General features: G+C 43.5%; 1 protein-coding gene across 4 annotated transcripts in view; it reads left to right on the plus strand.

Annotated features, from left to right (window-relative positions):
- rasgrf2a (Ras protein-specific guanine nucleotide-releasing factor 2a) overlaps nt 1-18,571 on the plus strand; it is a 33,019-nt gene extending 14,448 nt beyond the window's left edge. For 2 of the 4 annotated variants that reach the window (XM_069166021.1, XM_069166036.1), the window contains exons 6-28: nt 311-390; nt 497-690; nt 1,672-1,781; nt 2,704-2,822; nt 2,952-3,115; nt 3,653-3,719; nt 3,810-3,946; nt 4,031-4,113; nt 5,010-5,258; nt 5,445-5,537; nt 5,641-6,182; nt 8,380-8,505; nt 8,673-8,762; nt 9,462-9,568; nt 10,875-10,987; nt 11,600-11,660; nt 11,994-12,097; nt 13,005-13,089; nt 13,733-13,930; nt 14,738-14,817; nt 14,944-15,061; nt 15,581-15,649; nt 15,759-18,571. In XM_069166021.1, coding sequence (XP_069022122.1) covers nt 311-390; nt 497-690; nt 1,672-1,781; nt 2,704-2,822; nt 2,952-3,115; nt 3,653-3,719; nt 3,810-3,946; nt 4,031-4,113; nt 5,010-5,258; nt 5,445-5,537; nt 5,641-6,182; nt 8,380-8,505; nt 8,673-8,762; nt 9,462-9,568; nt 10,875-10,987; nt 11,600-11,660; nt 11,994-12,097; nt 13,005-13,089; nt 13,733-13,930; nt 14,738-14,817; nt 14,944-15,061; nt 15,581-15,649; nt 15,759-15,854 — 3,085 coding nt within the window. In that variant the 3' untranslated portion in view covers nt 15,855-18,571. Of the gene's footprint in view, nt 1-310; nt 391-496; nt 691-1,671; nt 1,782-2,703; nt 2,823-2,951; nt 3,116-3,652; nt 3,720-3,809; nt 3,947-4,030; nt 4,114-5,009; nt 5,259-5,444; nt 5,538-5,640; nt 6,183-8,379; nt 8,506-8,672; nt 8,763-9,461; nt 9,569-10,874; nt 10,988-11,599; nt 11,661-11,755; nt 12,098-13,004; nt 13,090-13,732; nt 13,931-14,737; nt 14,818-14,943; nt 15,062-15,580; nt 15,650-15,758 lie in introns of those variants that run through there. The other 2 variants (XM_069166044.1, XM_069166029.1) reach the window with 2 other exon arrangements.
- Nucleotides 18,572-19,188: the final 617 nt, after the last annotated feature.

Genomic DNA, 19,188 nt, shown 5'->3' on the forward strand with positions numbered 1-19,188 from the left:
TGTTTTAGCTTCAGCCGATATCAAACATGAGGAAATTCTTTTTTATTTATTTTTTTTTTTTTTTACTTTCTTCTTTCTTTTTTTCTTTCTTTTCTTTCCTTTTTTTATTTTTATTTTTTATTCCTTTTTTTTTCTTTCTTTCTTTCTATTTTTCTTTCTTTTTTCTGTCTTTCTTTTATTTCTTTTTTGTTTGTTTGCTTGTTTGGTTTTAATGTGGTTGTTCACGATTTTATTTGCTTGATGTTTGCTTGATGTCTTGTATTCAGTAAAGTTTGTGAATAAGACCAGTTCTCTCTCTCTCTCTCTTTAGTGAAACCATCATGTTTCTACACGAGATCTTCCACCAAGGACTCAACGCCCGGATCGCCAACTGGCCCACTCTGGTTCTGGGTGAGTATCGCGGCGCTCTTTACTCACAGACGCTTCGCTGTTGTCTACGTTACTGTGATGCTTCAAGCTCGTACAAGACTTCTTCGTTCTTTTTTTCCCCTCCCAGCCGACCTGTTCGACATCCTGCTGCCCATGCTGAACATTTACCAGGAGTTTGTGCGCAACCACCAGTACAGTCTGCAGGTTCTGGCGAACTGCAAGCAGAACCGAGACTTCGACAAGCTGCTCAAACAGTACGAGTCCAACGCCGCTTGTGAGGGCCGGATGTTGGAGACGTTCCTCACGTATCCCATGTTCCAGGTAGAGAACACTTTTTATATGTCTGACAGTGATATGCTGGAGCTGCTGGGACCGTTATCATAAATATATCTGGTGTAAAAGATGCATATTATTGTCAAGTCAAAACAAAACAAGTCCCAGATTTAGCCGTATGATACAAGATAATTTTTTTTTTAATATATTTTGTTAAAGTGGTTGAACTTCAAAGATTTACTGTTCTCTGTATTAAACATTTTTTTCTTGATGTATAAAAATATATTAAATCAACTGACTTGCAAAGAAATTGCTTTACTTTTTGTTTTAATCTGATTAATATATTTAAAAAAAAAAATAATTATATTTTATTAATTACATTATGCCAACGTGAGGAATATACATACATAAATCTCATTTCCCAAATCTCAACATTTCCACACAAAGAAAATAAACAAACAAAACGAGGCACGAAAAATACAACATGCGACATAACAAACGTGCGAGTAAATAAGCATTCAGACCAATGTTCATTTCATTGAATCAATGAAAATGTTATGAGCAATATTAAACAAAACAAAAACGATCAGATAAGATTGGATCTTATCATCATATGATTAATGTCTTTGAAATTATCTTTTTTTCACTCACTAAACTTCCCACAGTTGGATCGAAACACCAAATTCAGAACTCATTTATTTCCTGTAACTTTTGTTGTTTTTGTTTTTATGAGCTTCAGTCTCTGACTTCTCAGACGTGAACATCGTGAACATCTTAAAAGATGTCTACAAATCCCAATCGTAGGGGAAACACTGGATTTGTACTGATAGCCAGCATGTGACGCATTCAGGGAACATGGTAAACTGTAGCATCTACCAATAGTCTACCTATGAGACGTCTGTAAATGAAAGCTACAGAAAAAGAACTTGGGTGACACTCTTGCCCTCTAAAACTACATGAGTCTCTGCACGAACTGTGGGAAACCCCGAACATGTAATGGATTCATTAATTACAACAATGATATTTCAGATTCCGCGCTACATCATCACGCTCCACGAGCTGCTGGCTCACACACCTCACGAGCACGTGGAGCGCAAGAGTCTGGAGTTCGCCAAGTCCAAACTGGAGGAGCTGTCCAAGTGAGTGACTGATGGATGAGTCTGTTCACATGGTTAAAAATGTTTATGAGGTTTACATGGTTAAATACTAGTCTCCTGGTAAAAGTTGCTATTTGTGCAGGTTTCCTTGATGTTTCTGAACACACAGCGGCGATTCTGAAAGACATTTCCGGAGCCCCTAAACTAATTTAATTTTGTGTGTCGACCTGAAATCTTTCACTCACTTCTCTATGTAAATGATCTAACTATATTTCGGTTAGCAGAGACTCCAATGAAAGAATGATTTTATTATTTTATATGATTTGCATGCACAAGAAGGAACAGATATATGTGAGGAATCTTTGGCATTTAGACCTCATGGAGACTCGGTTTTAGAGTGGAGATACGGATGATGGAGGAACGAGGGGTGAAGAGCGATGTTGAACATCTGGATCAATGTGATGTGGAACAGAACTGTTGATGGACCCGGTTCTGATTTAAAAAAAAAACTGGTGTTGGAGGAGGGCAACAGATAAAGGAAGACGTGTAGAATTTGTTTGGTTTCTGTCACTAATAACTGATAAAGTATTTTGTTTTATTGTCCATTGAGCCGTATGAATGTAGTCTGAAATATTTGTTGTTAATCTATGACACGTGTTTTTCACCTCAGAGTGTTTTGAATTAGTTTAAAGTCGTAAGGATGTTTTTTATAAGTTAAAAAAAAAAAAAAAAAACACTTTATTGATCCTAAAGGGAAATTAAAGTGTCTCAGCAAGACTACAAGACGTACAGTGGTCACAGACGTAAGAAATCATTAGATAAGATGACAAAAGAAAAAAAATAGTGGATCAATGAAAGTAGAGTTCAGAGTTGTACAGACTCTGTTTTATGTGGTATTAAAAAAGGTCTTTTTAAAGTCCACAAACCATGTTGGAGACACTGACTCTGAGATGATTGTGGTCAGGATGATGCACGACGAGGTGAGCGACACGGAAAACATCCGGAAGAATCTGGCCATCGAGCGGATGATCGTGGAGGGCTGCGACATCCTCTTGGACACGAGCCAGACCTTCGTCAGACAAGGTGAGCGCCTTCTTTCCTCGTCCTCCTCTTCCTCACTACCAAACCACCTCTCCGTCATCTCACCCCTCTGACTCTCACTCTCTCTCTCACTCTCTCTCTCTCTCTCTCTCTCTCTCCCCCCACCGGCAGGCTCTCTCGTCCAGCTGCCGTCCAGCAGCGAACGGGGCATGCTCAGTAAGGTCCGCCTGGGCTCGCTCACCCTCAGGAAGGAAGGAGAGAGGCAGTGTTTCCTGTTCACCAAACACTTCCTCATCTGTACCCGAACATCCGGAGGGAAGCTCCACCTGCTGAAGGTCAGCCTCACCCATCCACCGCTGTTTATTTTGTTATCGAAACAAAGTCCCGAAAAGTCCATAAACCCCGTCACTTCCAGCTTTCCTGTTTTCCATTCGGCTGACATTTGGTTTGTTTTATTAGAAAAGGCTGGTTTTGTGCTCTAAAGCCTTTCTGCAAAACTTCTTATGAGGAAGTTTTATCACAGAGAAATTCTGCAAAACCGAAATCTCCTGCAGATATTGCCGTGTTCGTTTTCGTTAGATTTAATGATTGTGATTTCCTGGAGGGACTGAGGGTTAACGAGCGGCAAGAAAGTAGCAACAATCGGCTGTTTCCTGGCAAAAAAAACAGGACTTATGCTTACAATAAGCCTCAAACTTCAGTCATCGTACCAACATTTTCTCCATAAAGTGGCAGAAATAGATCATCTTCACTGAAAACAACAAGGACGCTTCTGTTCCTTAATTTTTTTTCTGTCTTTTGTGAAATATACGGATAATTATCGAGTAAGAAGAAAAACAACTTAAACAGTTGTTTTTGTCGCCCGTTAACAGCAGGGAGGAACGTTGTCTCTGATAGAGTGTACTCTCATTGAGGAGCTCGACGCCAGCGACGAGGACTGTGAGTATCTCTCCGCCATCTTCGCGTCTTTGTACCGTCGTTGTTCGGTTGCCGGGGGCGGAGCCAATGTTCGGTGTCGTTTGTTTGCAGATAACGCAGCCGGTCAAGGCTTCAACCATCTGCAGTTTAAGGTGGTGGTCGAGCCTCCGGACGGTCAGAGCTTCTCCGTTGTCCTGCTGGCTCCTTCCCGCCAGGAGAAGGCCGCCTGGACCAGCGACATCAGCCAGGTCAGAGGTCAAAGGTTACAGCGATGGACTCGAACTGATCTAACCTGAAACGTAGCGCTCATGGTTTTGCTGTTTCCGTTTCAGTGCATCGATAATATCCGATGCAACGGCCTGATGACCAGCGTGTTCGAGGAGAACTCCAAAGTTTCCGTGCCGCACATGATCAAGTAAGAAAAGAGGAAAAGTTCATGAGAAGAGACAGATAGGAGGTGTGATTTTAAAAAGTTCGGAGTGTGTTCCTGTTGAACGCAGCTCAGTGATGCACACGGAGGAAGCAACAACTTTCATGAGGAAGTGTTCCGAGTGTCGTCTCTTGATCAACATCAGCACCTGAGTTCCACACGTCAACGTACCAGCGTACGTGAACATTTGTGATTTCACCGCGGACCTGAAACTGGAGCAGAGAAACATCTGATTTTGCATCAAAATATTGGGGAACAAAGTCTTCAACACGCTTGCTTAAAACCAAGTGTTCCTGAGCCCATGCAGTGATTTCCACTGATTCCTCTTCTCGACTGTGAGCAGGCATATTGTCATGTTGGCGAACCCTGTTGCCATGGAGCCACAGTTCAGGTGGGTTTGTGTTCTCTGGGTTTTAAAAGACGCACTAACGGACAGGTAACTGAAACAAACTGACAAAGAGGGAAGAAGAAGAGCACACAGACTAAATACAGCATGGAGGGAAGGACAAAGAGGGACAGGTGAAACTAATCAGGGGGCCAACAATCATACAAAGGACAGGAAGTGAAACAAGACAAGACACAAGAGGTGACTCATTTCAAAATCAAACAGGAAGCACAAAACCCAGACTGACCTGAAGACAACAAAGCAGAAAAGAAGTCCAAACTGTAACAGAACCTCAGCAGGTCCCAGAGAGACGACACTTGGAATACTTCCTCATGAAGGTTGTTGCTTCCTGCTGCTCCGTGTGCATCACTGCGCTGCGTTCAACAGAATCTGAACTTTTTGATCATGTTTTTTTTTTTTTTAGTTGTTAGTTTTAAAGTATGAAAACCACCACCCTCGTCCTTTTATCTGACCTTCCGGTAACGTTCTCCCGCAGGTCCGACGCCCGGCTGCACAAAGACGACGTCGACATTTGCTTCAGCAAAACGCTCAACTCCTGCAAAGTCCCGCAGATCCGATACGCCAGCGTGGAGCGTCTGCTGGAGCGCCTCACCGACCTGCGCTTCCTCTCCATCGACTTCCTCAACACCTTCCTGCACACCTACCGCATCTTCACCACCGCCGCCGTCGTCATCGACAAGCTGGCTGACATCTACAAGAAGCCGTTCACCTCCATCCCCGTGAGGTAAGCGTTGTCTGCTCCCGAACCGCGTCGTCGTGGCGTCTGTCCGTCCGTCCTCACATCAAAACCCGCACGGCTTCCTTCACTTCATTCTGTTCTCATTATTCACCTCTTGTTTTCATCTTTCATCTGTCACACACGCTCCTCCTCCTCCTCCTCCTCCTCCTCCTGCTCCTGTCACCGCCCCAGGATCGAGCAGCATTCATGTGACCGTCTGTCCATCATGTCCCTCTGTCCCGACTACACTCTGAAGATCACTCAGCTGGCTCTGGACCAGACCAAGTAAAAAAAAAAAAAAAAAAAGCAAAAACAAAAACCTCAGTGGTGATTTCATTCCTTCTGCTTCTGTTCAGAGCTGCACGTGACCTCGTGTCCTTCCTCTCAGGTCTCTGGAGCTCTTCTTCGCCACCAACCAGGGCGCCTGGGCGACCGACCCGTTGAACAACAAGTCCCCGCGGCTCTGTCGCAAGTTCTCCTCCCCCCCTCCGCTCTCCATCCCCGCGCGCACCTCCTCCCCGGTCCACTGCCGCAAGCTCTCCCTCAGCTCGCCCGTCAGCGGCAAGGTGGAGCCGTTGGACCTGTCCACCACGCCGTCCTCCTCCGCGGCCAACTCCCCCACCTCCATCCACAGCCCCTCCATCCCCTCGCCTCCCCCCGTCTCCACCCGGCCGCCGTCGGGCTTCTCCTCGCCTCCGCCCACCGCCACGCGCTCCCCGAGCCTCCCCCAGGCCTCCGGGGTGTCCTCGCCGCCGCCCGTCTCCGGCAAAGCCCTGCTGAACCTGAGCCGCGGCCCCAGTTCCCCGGAGCTGAGCCCAGCGGCAGCGGCGGTGGCGGTGGCGGTGGCGGCTGCACCGGCGGAGGACGTCGGCGGGGAGCTGCCGCGCATCGACGCCTTCTGTGGGAAGCTGAGGCGCAGCATCCGCCGGGGTGAGTAGGCCGTGACACAGAAGCACAGGATTCACACAGCTGTCGGTCGCACATGAGCAGCAGCACACGTGTGGGCGCACGCCGGGGAGGGCCTGCACACGCACCGTCAGGGAATTACAAAACAGGAAGGTTTAAATAACATCTACTTGCAAATTTAAATTCTCCCTCCGCGATCGCGATTGAAATGATCTTTCACAGCGTTCCGCCGGCACCAGCAGAGTGAGAGACAGAAATGGGTCACCGTTACCCAACAGAGGAATAATGGTGCTCTTAGATCACCCATCTGGCTCCGCCGACAGCCGGCTCGCTACGGAAACAGCGGCGAGGTCAGAGAATCTGACGACGAGGAAATAAAAGAGACGAACGGAGCCTCGAACGCCAGAGAGCCTCCGACGAGGACGTTTGGAGGGCTGAAACGTTGGCGAGCCCTCAGACAGAACCAGAAATAGAAGCGCATGACCCAGAAGTTCAAACGTACTCATGGACAACATGCAGTCTGACAGGCAGGCTCAAAAATCTTAACTTTCTTTTAACTATCTTTTATCAGGCAGAAGTTTTGTAGAATTTTTTTAAATATGAATAATAATAATAAGAAGAAGAAGAAGAAGAAACTTAATTTATATAGCACTTTTTCGAAACTTTCTACAAGGCGACGTTTGTAGAAGTTGGATGGCATTCGTTGAGCTTTTGCTCTCTTTTCTCGAACTAAGACAATATAACTCATTATAGTGAAAATATACCAAAACATGAGCGCCGAGGCTGAGAGTGACCTGTGAGAAGATTATTAATGGTCCATTTAACAGCTGTCATATTTTAATGTGAACCTGAAAATAGTTGAAGATTGTGCACTAAAAGATGAATAAAGTAAAAAAGGGAAACCAATAACTTCCACACTTGATTACTTATATTAAAACAATTACTTTTTGTGTGCAGACCTTTGGTCAAAGCCAGGTTCAAAATTCTTGTTTCATTTTGTTGTGGTATCAGAGTCAAAGGTTTTTAGATATCTATTTTTAATCTCTCCATAAATACAAAAATTAAAAAATTAAAACGGCCATAAAAAAAATAATAAAAAAAAAATATATATACATATATATATATATATATATATATTTTCTCCACGTTTCTACGTATAAAATATTATATAAATCATAAATGCAGAAATTTGTATGAAAAAAAATCAAGGGATAATAGATATATCAAAGTATTCTGATTCTGTTAAAGTTCAGAAATGTTTATTATTGAGGCTCATTTTTTTTATTTCAGATGACAGAAATCTTGTAGCAACGATTCTTCATACTAAAATTGATAGAAAATAAATAAATAAATCAAACAAATGTTGTTTAAACTCCTTTATGTAAAATAAAAAAACAAAAACGGATCTTGTAAATCAGACCTTTTCTACAAACATTTGTAAAGGTGAGATGCTTATCAAAGAGAATACAAGTTTTAGATCAGGACTCAATAATCAGTATAAATATGTTTTTGTATCTGCAGATTTCCCCTAAATGCACGAAAAGTTAGCAAAGTGTTAAATGTTTGATATTAAATGTAAAGCGCGTTATTTAAGTCAAGCTTTTTAAACATGTATTCTATAAATCCAGTCTGAGTTTCCTCTCGAACTCCACTTCAGCACCTCTTAGTCACAACAAACTTTCCACTTTCATCCCCATCTATATTCTGCAGCTTTTTACAGAAGGGTCTGCTCATGCATCATTCATAATCCGATTTATATAACATTTTATTAATAGAAACCTGGAGGAAATAGTTTTTTTTGTTTTTTTTTAGAGCTGTTCTCAGTATTTTTGGATTCATAGAGATTAAAAATAGATTACTCAAAATCTTTGACTCCCGTATGACAACCAAATGAAACGAGCCAAAATTTGGATTTCTGTTCTAATTAGTGCATATTTAATCAGACGGTGCCTCATTTGCATATTTAAACACAACATTTCAAACTTGTAACACATAAAATTTTCATAGAAGTAATTAACTGGGGAACTTATTAGTTGTTGTTGTTTTGTTTTTTACTCTATTCACCGGCTAATTCTGCACCCTGAGCTAACTGCAGCTTTCTTTTTTGAGATACTGAATGTGTGAAAAGCAGCTTCTCATAATGTGCACACATAAATCACTGAAGACGCACATATTTGAGGTGTGACCTTTGCCCCCCCCCCCCCCCCCCCCCTCCTGACAGCCGTCCTGGAGTCGGTATCGCTGGACAAGTTTATTCCTGACTCGCCGGCGAGCAGCGAGCCAGGCGAAATGTCTCCGTGTCGCTCACCGTCGACGCCGAGGCATCTCCGCTACCGACAGTCGGGAGGTGCAAAAAGCAGCGCACACACACACACACACACACACACACACACACACACACACACACACACACACACACACATATTACACACACACACACACACACACACACACACACACACACACACACACAACACAGAGCGTGCTGTGTTTAATGTCTGGGCTTCCTCGCAGTCACATCGGGGGAGAACTCTCGCTGCACGATGTCGCCCGCTTCGGCGTTCGCCATCGCCACCGCCGCCGCCGGACACAGCAGCTCCCAGGGTGAGAGCGGACACTCTCGCGAAGGTCAAAACACTCGCAGCCGGGGGGGGGGAGGAAGCTGAGGTTCTGTTGTCTGTCAGATTACCGTTAACCGGCATCAAATCATCTGCTGTCGAGACAATCAGAGCTGGAAACAGTGCAGTTTTTATACGAGACATCGGCGCTTCAGACTGCAGAAGAGCCTTAACGTGCAATACCAATGAGGGCCACTAGAGGGCCGGCCTAAAACAGGCTTTCCCTCCGATCGACTCCCATTCAAAAAGCATCAACTACTCCACTGAAATACAAAGTCGATAATAAAAACCATGAAAATAATTCCAGTATTCGTTAGATATTAGGTCACTTCTGGCTCCTTCCTCTCTGAATTTGAGTTTTTAATCTTTTGGATGACAGTTTTGAAGGTCCAAATTGTAAAAAATCGGGTTAGTCTGAGACTCTATCAGGACTTTAAACAGTAAGAATGAAATGTTTGAGTGTCACAGTGTATTTATTAGTACATACACATGTACAGAAGCATCTGCTGTTCTGGAGTTTTATTGTTTCCGCTGCACGTTTTAAATTTATTTCGTCAACTTTAAACATTTTCATATTTTACATCCTTATTTATATCCACTAAGTCGCTAATTATTTTACCATTATTACTATGAATTAAATGTGTCTCTTGGATTAATCTTAAAAAGAAAATAGTTTCTGTCCTAGGTTTTAGTAATTCTGAGAAATCCTGCGACAAAGAGTTCATCATCCGCAGAGCTGCAACCAACAGAGTTCTCAATGTGCTGCGACACTGGGTCTCCAAGCACTCACAGGTGAGTCCACGACTTTGATCAACCCACACATCACCGCCTCATTCCGTAATGCCAACCATTCTTCTGCCGCCTTTTTCATTCGGGACGTCAGCCGCATCAAAGCGAGCACTCCTACTCTCTCCCTCGACCAGTAACAAGGCAGCGTTACACCACGTGATGCACAGCAGCAGGAAAATAAAGCAAGAGACGGAAAGATAAAATAAAACACTCGGGAAAACTCTTTGGTCACAGTTTGAGTTCAATAAATGAAAACGAGAGACTGGACTGTTTTTTTGGGGGTTTTTTTTGGTTCATGAAGCATTTAAAACAGGAGCTGTTCCCTTTCGGCTTTCCGACGCGCCCGCCCGCTGAGAACTACATGCAGCCAGAAGGAGACTAACTATCAGACACGGGAAGGATTTGACAAAGTAGTAGTTTAAAAACTTCTCTGTCAGGTTCATCAGGGATGATAAACTGTGCTGATAAAACCATCTGATTCCTGTCAGATTTGAAACTTCTATTGCCGGACTTTTTCCTCTCAGTAGAGAGATGTCGTTGACAACAAGCCCAGAGAAAGAGCCACAGATTCTTTAATGAAGTCAAACACAAGTCACTTTGTTAGGACCACCAGGTGTCTGCGCAGCATTTTTGTCTGGCGTCCCACACCTCGAGACGATGTCCTACCTTCTGATTGGCTCTGTAGTTTTAAACGGCCGACTCTGCGGGACCACCGGAGTCAGAGTCTGGTGTTGGTGTCTGTCTTCGTCGCGCCTCCTTCTTGGTCACTCCTTCCCCATGATAGAGGTGCTCTTTGCTCTGCGTGTCGCTTCTCCCGCCCAGGAAGCTTCAGAAAGGTCAGCCACCTCCCCGGGGACCCTGAAAGGATGATCATTTTCATTTAAGATTATGTAAGATGCTATTTTTGTAGTTGCACGTTGGAGCCTGAAAAGTGAAGTTTTTTTTTTTTTTTTTTTTTTTGGATAAACAGCTTTCAAGAACACAGATTTTTTTTTAAAAGAAGATTTTTGTCATCCTACAAAAGAGAAAACACTCCGTTTTTGTATTTTTACTCTCCTCGACTTTAATTCCACTGATGTGCCAGTTTTGGTCTCATTTTCTGGCTATTCGCGTCCATTTTGATCAAATCATACTTTGATTTACAGCCTAAAAACTGCTTTAAATATTCTGACTTGTATATTCTAGACTTGTACATTATTGACTTTAACAGGACAAGATATATTCGTGTTTTTGCAAGCGTGCACCGGCCTCATCTGAGCTCCAGCTGTGAGCTGCTCTATAAATGTGTGTCAATGTGTTTTTCCATCAGGACTTTGAGATGAACAGCGAGCTGAAGATGGGAGTGATCGGCCTCCTGGAGGAGGTGCTGCGAGATCCTGACCTGCTGCAACAAGAGAGGAAAGCTACAACGAACATACTAAGGTGGGCATGGACTACCAAAACACGTACACACTTACAGCCGAGTGTTCCTGAGCCCACGCAGTGATTTCCACCACAGAATCATGGCTGTCTTTAAAGCAGTGCTGCCTGAGGGCCCAAAGATCACAGCCTTGTCCGTTGCATCAGATTTAGGGTAACTGCGAGTGGGCGTGTCGTCATGTTGGAGAACCACTGTTGCCATGGCGCCACAGTTCAGGTGGTTTGTGTTCTATGGGTTTCAAAAGACGCAGTAACGGACAGGTAACTGAAACAAACTGACAAAGAGGGAGAGCACACAGACTAAATACAGCAGGGAGGGAAGGACAATGAGGGACAGGTGAAACTAATCAGGGGGCGGGGCCAACAATCGTACGAAGGACAGGAAGTGAAACGAGACAAGACACAAGAGGTGAGTCATTTCAAAATCAAACAGGAAGCACAAAACCCAGACTGACCTGAAAACAACAAAGCAGAAAAGAAGTCCAAACCGTAACAACGTGGAAAACTTCCTCATGAAGGTTGTTGCCTTCTGCAGCATCGTTGGGCTGCGTTGAACAGGAACACACATTAGATATAAATAATCAGTGTATTCATCGTGTCTTTTGCCCCCGGCAGTGCCCTTTCTCAAGATGAACAAGACGACGCTCAGCTGAGGATCGAGGACATTTTACAGATGGTCAGTGCTTTAACTCCTTCAGCATCATAAAAGCGAAAAGTTTGAAACCTTTCAAAACAGTTGTTGAAATAATGTATCTCCTGATTACGAAACAGATCAGCTGTCCGCTCCTCCACTTCATCGTGGTAAGAATGACGTCGTTGTTAGAAAGAGCTCCCTCCAACAGCTGTAGTTATTATTGTAGTGCGGTGAACTCAGTCGCTTCTCTTAGCAGCTGGACTCCGGACACGTTTGTGTGGTTTTCTGTAGGTTCTCCGGAGCTTCCTGTAGTTCAGTGCGGTAAAATCCACTTTGGACTCACGCCAGTGTGTTGGCGCGCGTGTGTTTTTAAAGGCGGAGAGTCCCAAAGCCGAGTGTTTCGAGTCTCTCTCTGCGATGGAGCTGGCGGAGCAGATCACCCTGCTGGACCACATCGTGTTCAGGAGCATCCCCTACGAGTGAGTCCATCAAAACACACTGCACGTCAAGTTTTCTCCATTTTTAATTCGGCAGTATTACACCAAAGGGTGTGCTCTAACGCGATTGTAATGAACAGTGACGTTAAAGCACGCCCTCTTGTGTTATATTGCGATCGTACAACAAGTTACCGACTAAATAAAATACGTAATCTAAATGTTTTCATATTGTGGAGCAATTCGCTCTCGACATACAAAACGTTTTGTTCGCGTGGCAACCCACGTGGGTACGACTAACAACTGGAAAACGGATCAGTCGCGTCAGTAGAAGCGAGTGTAACGTATGCCATGTTTACTGGTCCAGGAAGTGGTCCGACCCCTTAGCAACGACCCTAGCAACAGAGGACTTTTAGTCTTGTTTTATTGCTTTCAAGAAATGGTTTCTCAAACTGAATAAATACAGCACATAGAAACGCTAAACTGCTGAGCTAGCTCAGTCTGATTGTAACTAAGATATCTGATGAAAAGAAGATATCCATGGACTCGTGTATTTTTAAGATTTTAGCACCGTGTCGTGTGCTAAAAACCAAACCGGTCAAGCTAGCCAAGAAGATAGCTAGGATTTTAAGTGACTATCCGTGGTGCTCGGAGTGACCGAAAAGGACCAAAACAGACCCGAATTCACCAAATGGGTCACATTTAATAGACCTACAACAAGTAAAAACAACATTATATAACATGTCATATGAAGTTCAGTTCTAATTATATATTCCCATTGAGATGGTGGAGTGATATTTCTGGCGATGAGTCAGGGTGCGCTTCATGGTGATTTGAGCACGGTCCAAATGTTCTGTTGACCAATCAGATCTCTGGGTCGGAACTACTTGTTGTTTTATGTTGAATATCAAGTCAGCGACTGGATATGGAAAATGTTGGTTCTGTTCTGCAGGGAGTTCCTCGGTCAGGGCTGGATGAAGGTGGACAAATCAGAGAGGACACCGTACATCATGAAGACCAGCCAGCACTTCAACGACGTAAGACTCGAAACTGGTTTAAGGTGTCGCGGGTGCACGCGTGTACGCGAGCTATTCGAGAGGCTGGTGGTACTTTACTGTAAACTGGGGCTTCACGATTAATCGGACAAAAAAAACCAACCTTGAGTCGTGTTTTCTTCACTTCTAGCCGAGAGCTCGAAAATAAATCGAACGCAGCGTAAGAAAATCTGCTGATTCAGACATTCTGTAATGATAAAGATGTTAGTTTAATTAAATCGATTACAGCGCATCCTATTTATTATCTCTTCATATTTTTAAATCCTATTCTATAAAGAAAACGGCACAAATAAATGCATAAAACTGAATTAACGCACATGTAATTCTCATGAAAAGACCTCGTTTCCCGTAAACCTCGTCACGTCCGGTTGTCCCGGGTACGCTGGTTTGTTTTGATGATGAGGACTCGTTGAAAGAGCTGCTGATTGTAAACGAGGATTTATTTGTGCTGATGAAGCGAGTTTGGTTTGGAAAGACCGTAATGAAACGTTCCGCACAGCTTCTACTGAAGACGTTTTCTGAGGAGAAGCTGCTGCAATACTTGCTGCAAAAACTTGAATGCGAAAAGCTTTGAAGTTGCATTAAACCGTCGAATGTCTGTCATCTCTGCTCGTCCCGTCCACAGATGAGTAACCTGGTGGCGTCTCAGATAATGACCCACACCGACGTGGGCTCCCGGGCCAGCTCCATCGAGAAGTGGCTGGCGGTGGCCGACATCTGCCGCTGCCTCAACAACTACAACGGAGTGCTGGAGATCACCTCGGCCCTCAACCGCAGTGCCATCTACCGGCTGAAGAAGACCTGGGCCAAAGTCTGCAAACAGGTTCTTCTTCTTCTTCTCCTCCTGCTTCTCCTTCTCCTTCTCCTTCTTCTTCTCCTCCTGCTTCTCCTTATCCTTCTTCTTCTTCTTCTTCTTCTCCTTCTTCTTCTTCTTCTCCTTCTTCTTCTTCTCCTTCTTCTTCTACTTCTTCTTCTTCTTCTCCTTCTTCTTCTTCTTCTTCTCCTTCTTCTCCTTCTTCTTCTTCTTCTTCTTCTTCTTCTTCTTCTTCTTCTTCTTCTCCTTCTTCTTCTTCTTCTCCTTCTTCTTCTTCTTCTTCTCCTTCTTCTCCTTCTTCTCCTTCTTCTTCTTCTCCTTCTTCTCCTTCTTCTCCTTCTTCTTCTTCTTCTTCTCCTTCTTCTTCTCCTTCTTCTCCTTCTTCTCCTTCTTCTCCTTCTTCTTCTCCTTCTTCTTCTTCTTCTTCTTCTTCTTCTTCTTCTTCTTCTTCTTCTTCTCCTTCTTCTCCTTCTTCTTCTTCTTCTTCTCCTTCTTCTTCTCCTTCTTCTTCTTCTTCTTCTTCTTCTTCTTCTTCTTCTTCTTCTTCTTCTCCTTCTTCTTCTTCTCCTTCTTCTCCTTCTTCTTCTTCTTCTTCTTCTTCTCCTTCTTCTTCTTCTTCTTCTTCTTCTTCTTCTTCTTCTCCTTCTTCTTCTTCTTCTCCTTCTTCTTCTTCTTCTTCTCCTTCTTCTTCTCCTTCTTCTCCTTCTTCTCCTTCTTCTCCTTCTTCTTCTCCTTCTTCTTCTTCTTCTTCTTCCAACTACCCGATGAAAAGAATAAAACCAATCAGGATCTCTGATGTTTCTGTGCTGCTTTCAGACGAAGGCTCTGATGGACCGGCTGCAGAAGACCGTGTCGTCGGAGGGGAGGTTCAAGAACCTCCGGGAGACGCTGAAAAAGTAAACACTGCTTCTCGTTAGAGGAAAGTAAAGTGATAGAAGTGTGAGTGCAAGTGTGTAACGTTTGCCCCTGTGTGTGTGTGTGTGTGTGTGTGTGTGTGTGTGTGTGTGTGTGTGTGTGCGCAGCTGTAACCCTCCGTGTGTCCCGTACCTGGGCATGTACCTCACTGACCTGGCCTTCATCGAGGAGGGGACGCCCAACTTCACCGAGGAGGGACTCGTCAACTTCTCCAAGATGAGGATGGTGAGAGACGCTCGAGGTTTTAAGAAAGATGTTTTCTGTGCAGCAGAGAAAATCGATTTCCTTAGGACGAACGCTGCAAACTGTCAGTAAGAAAAAGACTCTGAGCTCTCAGCTCTAAAAAAAAAAAATGACCTGAACGCTACAGATCTGGATGTCTGTCTTTGAGCATATATACATAGAGAGTAAAATATCTGTAAAAAATATGCTTGTTTTATTTAAGAAAAATATTTAAACAATGTCAGTGTTATTGCACCGTTAAAGCAGCAGTTCAATCACTTTTTTTTTTTTTCATTCAGTCATTTCCCAAATAGATTCACATGTTCTTCAATTAACCAGATTTTCTCTGCGAGCTGAGCAAAATACTTTCACAATGAAATAGAAACATGTAGCTCCGGATAGAAAAAAAAAACAGGAAGTGGTTTTAATTGCTTTAATTATGACTGAAAATCAGGCCGTGTCATATTAGATAAATAAATTCCATCTCGATAAGCCTTCGGTTGTCCGTTAACTCCGTTTCAGATTTCTCACATCATCCGGGAGATCCGTCAGTTCCAGCAGGCGCCGTACCGGATAGAGCACCAGCCCAAGGTGAGTGTTTACATCCGCCATTTAAAAAAAAAAATAATAATAATAATAATAATAATAATAATTCCCGGGCGCATAAAGTGATTTTAAAATATCCCCGCTCGTCCTCCAGGTGACTCAGTTCCTGCTGGACAAGACTCTGGTGATGGACGAGGACACCCTCTACGAGCTCTCGCTGAAGATCGAACCGCGAGTCCCGCCCGGTTAAGTCCCGACTTCCCGCCTCGCGCCCGACCAGCTCACAGTACGACATGCGCACTCTCCACGACAGCGGGGAGGGCGGGGAGGGTGGTCGTCACGGGGAAGCGAACGCCGCCGGGCAACCGTTGCTGAGGAAACTCAGGAGAACATGTGCCTTCCCGTATGAATACCCGAGGTGTTTAATTAATGAGTGACGCGACTCTTTGCCATACGGTCGTACAGTCATGACTGTAGAGACGTCCGTGTTGAGCTACCGAACGGAACCAGTTGCTGCTATCGCGCTGTAAATACAGAACAGTCCGCCTCTGTAGTCTGGCGCGTCAACGGGCGAGTGTTACGACATCTCTTTTGATCGTGGCTGAATTATTACGAAGTATTACGAGGCTCCGGGTTCGCTGTTGCGGCAGTTTCCGAGTTTATTTCGGATCTAAACGGGAACTCTTGACGGGAACTGGTAGCTGGGGTGTTTTTACGCCACTGTATATTTTTCTAATGGTTGATTTTTTTTTTTTTTTATCACACCGAACGTAGATATCGAGCGGCTAAAAAAAAAGTGACATTTTATTTGTTTGGAGGATGGTGGGTTAGGCCGATCTTTCGCGTCAACCAATCAGAATATGCATTTCAAGAGTTTTTACATCACTCTGGAAGATATTCACTCAGACGCTGCTGGAGATGGGCATCGGTAGGATTTTATCGATACTGCTCGTTATAATTCGGCGCAAAAAAAAAAAAAAAAAAAAATGAAGACGTAACGTTAAAGAAAGATGTAACGTCTTCGTTAACGTTTGCCTGAAGGTGAGGCGGTAAAACACTCATCATGTTCGTTGAATCGATCATACAGACGTTAATGTTCCTTAAACAGAATAACAGCGGATCAAACCACCACAAACCAGCTGCCACACAGTGAACCCGGGCCTGTGTGTGTGTGCGTGTGTGTGTGTGTGTGTGTGTGTGTGTGCGCTATCGTTAGCAGAGCTCTCAGAATGAAGGTTTTGGTACCATGGAGGACGACGAGGACAACAGTCTGCGGACAGACCAAGCGGCGACCAGCAGTGACTTCACCCGTTGGTTTGTGAACGTTATGAAGCCTCCTGGTCAGATTCTGTCCGTCACCATCTTGCCAGTTTGGAGCCGGTTTGGAGCAGGAAGTGACCATATTTGGACGAGCTGGGGGAGGAGCCAGCGGTGGATCCGACTGATCTGATTGGAAACCTGACGATACTACGTCCCGCCCACCGACAGCTGTAACCTGACTACCACAGGCCTGTCAATCAAACAGACACATCCCCCCCCAAAAACACATCTTTTTGAAGCTTATTTTCTAATTAATGACGGATTATTTTCAGATGGACCTCCAGAAAACTAATAAGAAGGAGTGACTTTAGCGAACAACACCGAGATAACCAGTGGAAAACATTTACTGACTTTGAATTTAATGAGAGAAGTTGAATGGGAGTCTATGGAGCCGGAGGCTTTTTGGAGCCGACCTCTAGTGGCACTCAGTGGTATTGCAGCTTAAAGCACTTCTGCAGCACGTCTATTTTTTCAGACCTGGAAGCTACGAACGCGTTTATACAAAGTCTGTGGGACAGACGCACAAATAAACTGTCTTTTATTTTCTTCCACGTTGGAAAGCACAGGCGTAGCTACGTCGTTACCACGGCAACCCACGCATGATGAAATTGGTGATGTTTGGAAACGGTAAAATCCTGAACATCTGATCTGAGAAAGAAATCTGATTCAGCTGCAGTCTGAACGAAGCTGACGGTTAATGTTCAGGTTCAAGAGCGAGCTGGAGAATGTATGTCAACGGGTGTCCTCACAAAGATAGAGAGACAAACGTGCGTGTGCGTGTGTGTGTGTGTGTGTGTGTGTGCGTGCGTGCGTGCGTGCGTGCGTGCGTGTGTGCGTGTAGACACGCCGGGTTTTCCGAAACAGTTGGACTCCAGTTCAAATATTTTCTCTTCCTCGATGCTTCCTGACTCATCTCTCGAAGACGTCCGCTCTTCATCCTTTTTTTTTTTTTATTTTATTTTTTTTATATACCATTAACTCATCTGATAAAAGCTGAAGGTTTATGTTGTTGCTGTTTCTGGTGTTTCGCATGTTACAGCAAAAAAAACCAAAAAAAAAACCACCAACCTCGTCGTTTACACACAATCCAGATCTTTAAAATCTGCTTCTTTTATCCTTCCTGACAGTCGAATCTCTTCAGTTTTTTTAATCTTCCTCATTTTGTACACCTCATCTTCATTTTTTTAAGACAATTGGCCTGAAAGGTTTCTTATCAGCTACAAAATCATAGTTAAAGACGTTTCTTTCATGTGTCATTATTCATTATTATTAGTTCCCGTCAATGTGATCATTTCATCATATCCATAGTTTAAACCCCGTTGACTGTATTTAGTACAATTGTCAGATCTTTGCACTATTAATTTATAAAGAATGTCAATAGACTCTAAAGTTGTTTATAGCATGAATATAGCATGATTGTCCCTTCTGTCCCTGTTACTCTTTACTGATTTTGTTTAGCTTTTTGTTGCCGGGAATCTTTTAGCGCTCATATGCTTTAGTGTTTCAGACCCCCGCTTTCTTACACTGCTGTATACTTTAAAAATGTCCACTTTTGCTGTTGTATTTTTCCATGAATTTCTCTGTGTGATGTACAGATATTTACACGCTCCAGGCTTGAAAATAAAAGCAAGCAAATGTCAACTTTAACTTTAGTTGTAAATTGTTGTTTTGGTAGGAAGAAGGAGCACAAAGAGCAACTGAAAGATAAAAACATAAATGAAAGGCTGCAAATCCAGGAAACACAAACAAAACAAAAAACATCCTGTGAACACAGAAAACACAAAAATAACATGCAGATTTAGAAAACGCAGACAAAACACATCAAGCAAATTCAGAAAACGCAAAAAAAAAAAACGTCATCCAAACACTGAAAATAAAACAAAAAAACAAACAAAAACATTCTGCAAGTACAGAAAACTCAAAGAAACTTCCTGGAAATACACAAACCAACAAAACTTTCTGAAAATACAAAAAAATTGCAAAAAATACATCCCGCAAATACAAAAAAAACAAAAATATCCTGCAAATTCAAAAATACAAACAAAAAAACATCCTTTAAATACGGAAAAATTAAAAAATCCTAGAAATACAGAAGACACAAACAGAAAACACGCTGCCAACACAGAAAACACAAACAAATTCATCCTGAAAATACAGAAAACACACACAAAAAAACCCATTCTTTTCATACTGAAAACACAAACAAAACATTAACGATCAGTTTAAAAACACCTCAATCGGCCCTGATACCGATATTTGAGAAT

Source organism: Embiotoca jacksoni, unplaced genomic scaffold, assembly GCF_022577435.1.
Source record: "Embiotoca jacksoni isolate LCO1_2020_lvr unplaced genomic scaffold, fEmbJac1.0.p SCAF_10, whole genome shotgun sequence".
Classification (NCBI taxonomy): domain Eukaryota; kingdom Metazoa; phylum Chordata; class Actinopteri; family Embiotocidae; genus Embiotoca; species Embiotoca jacksoni.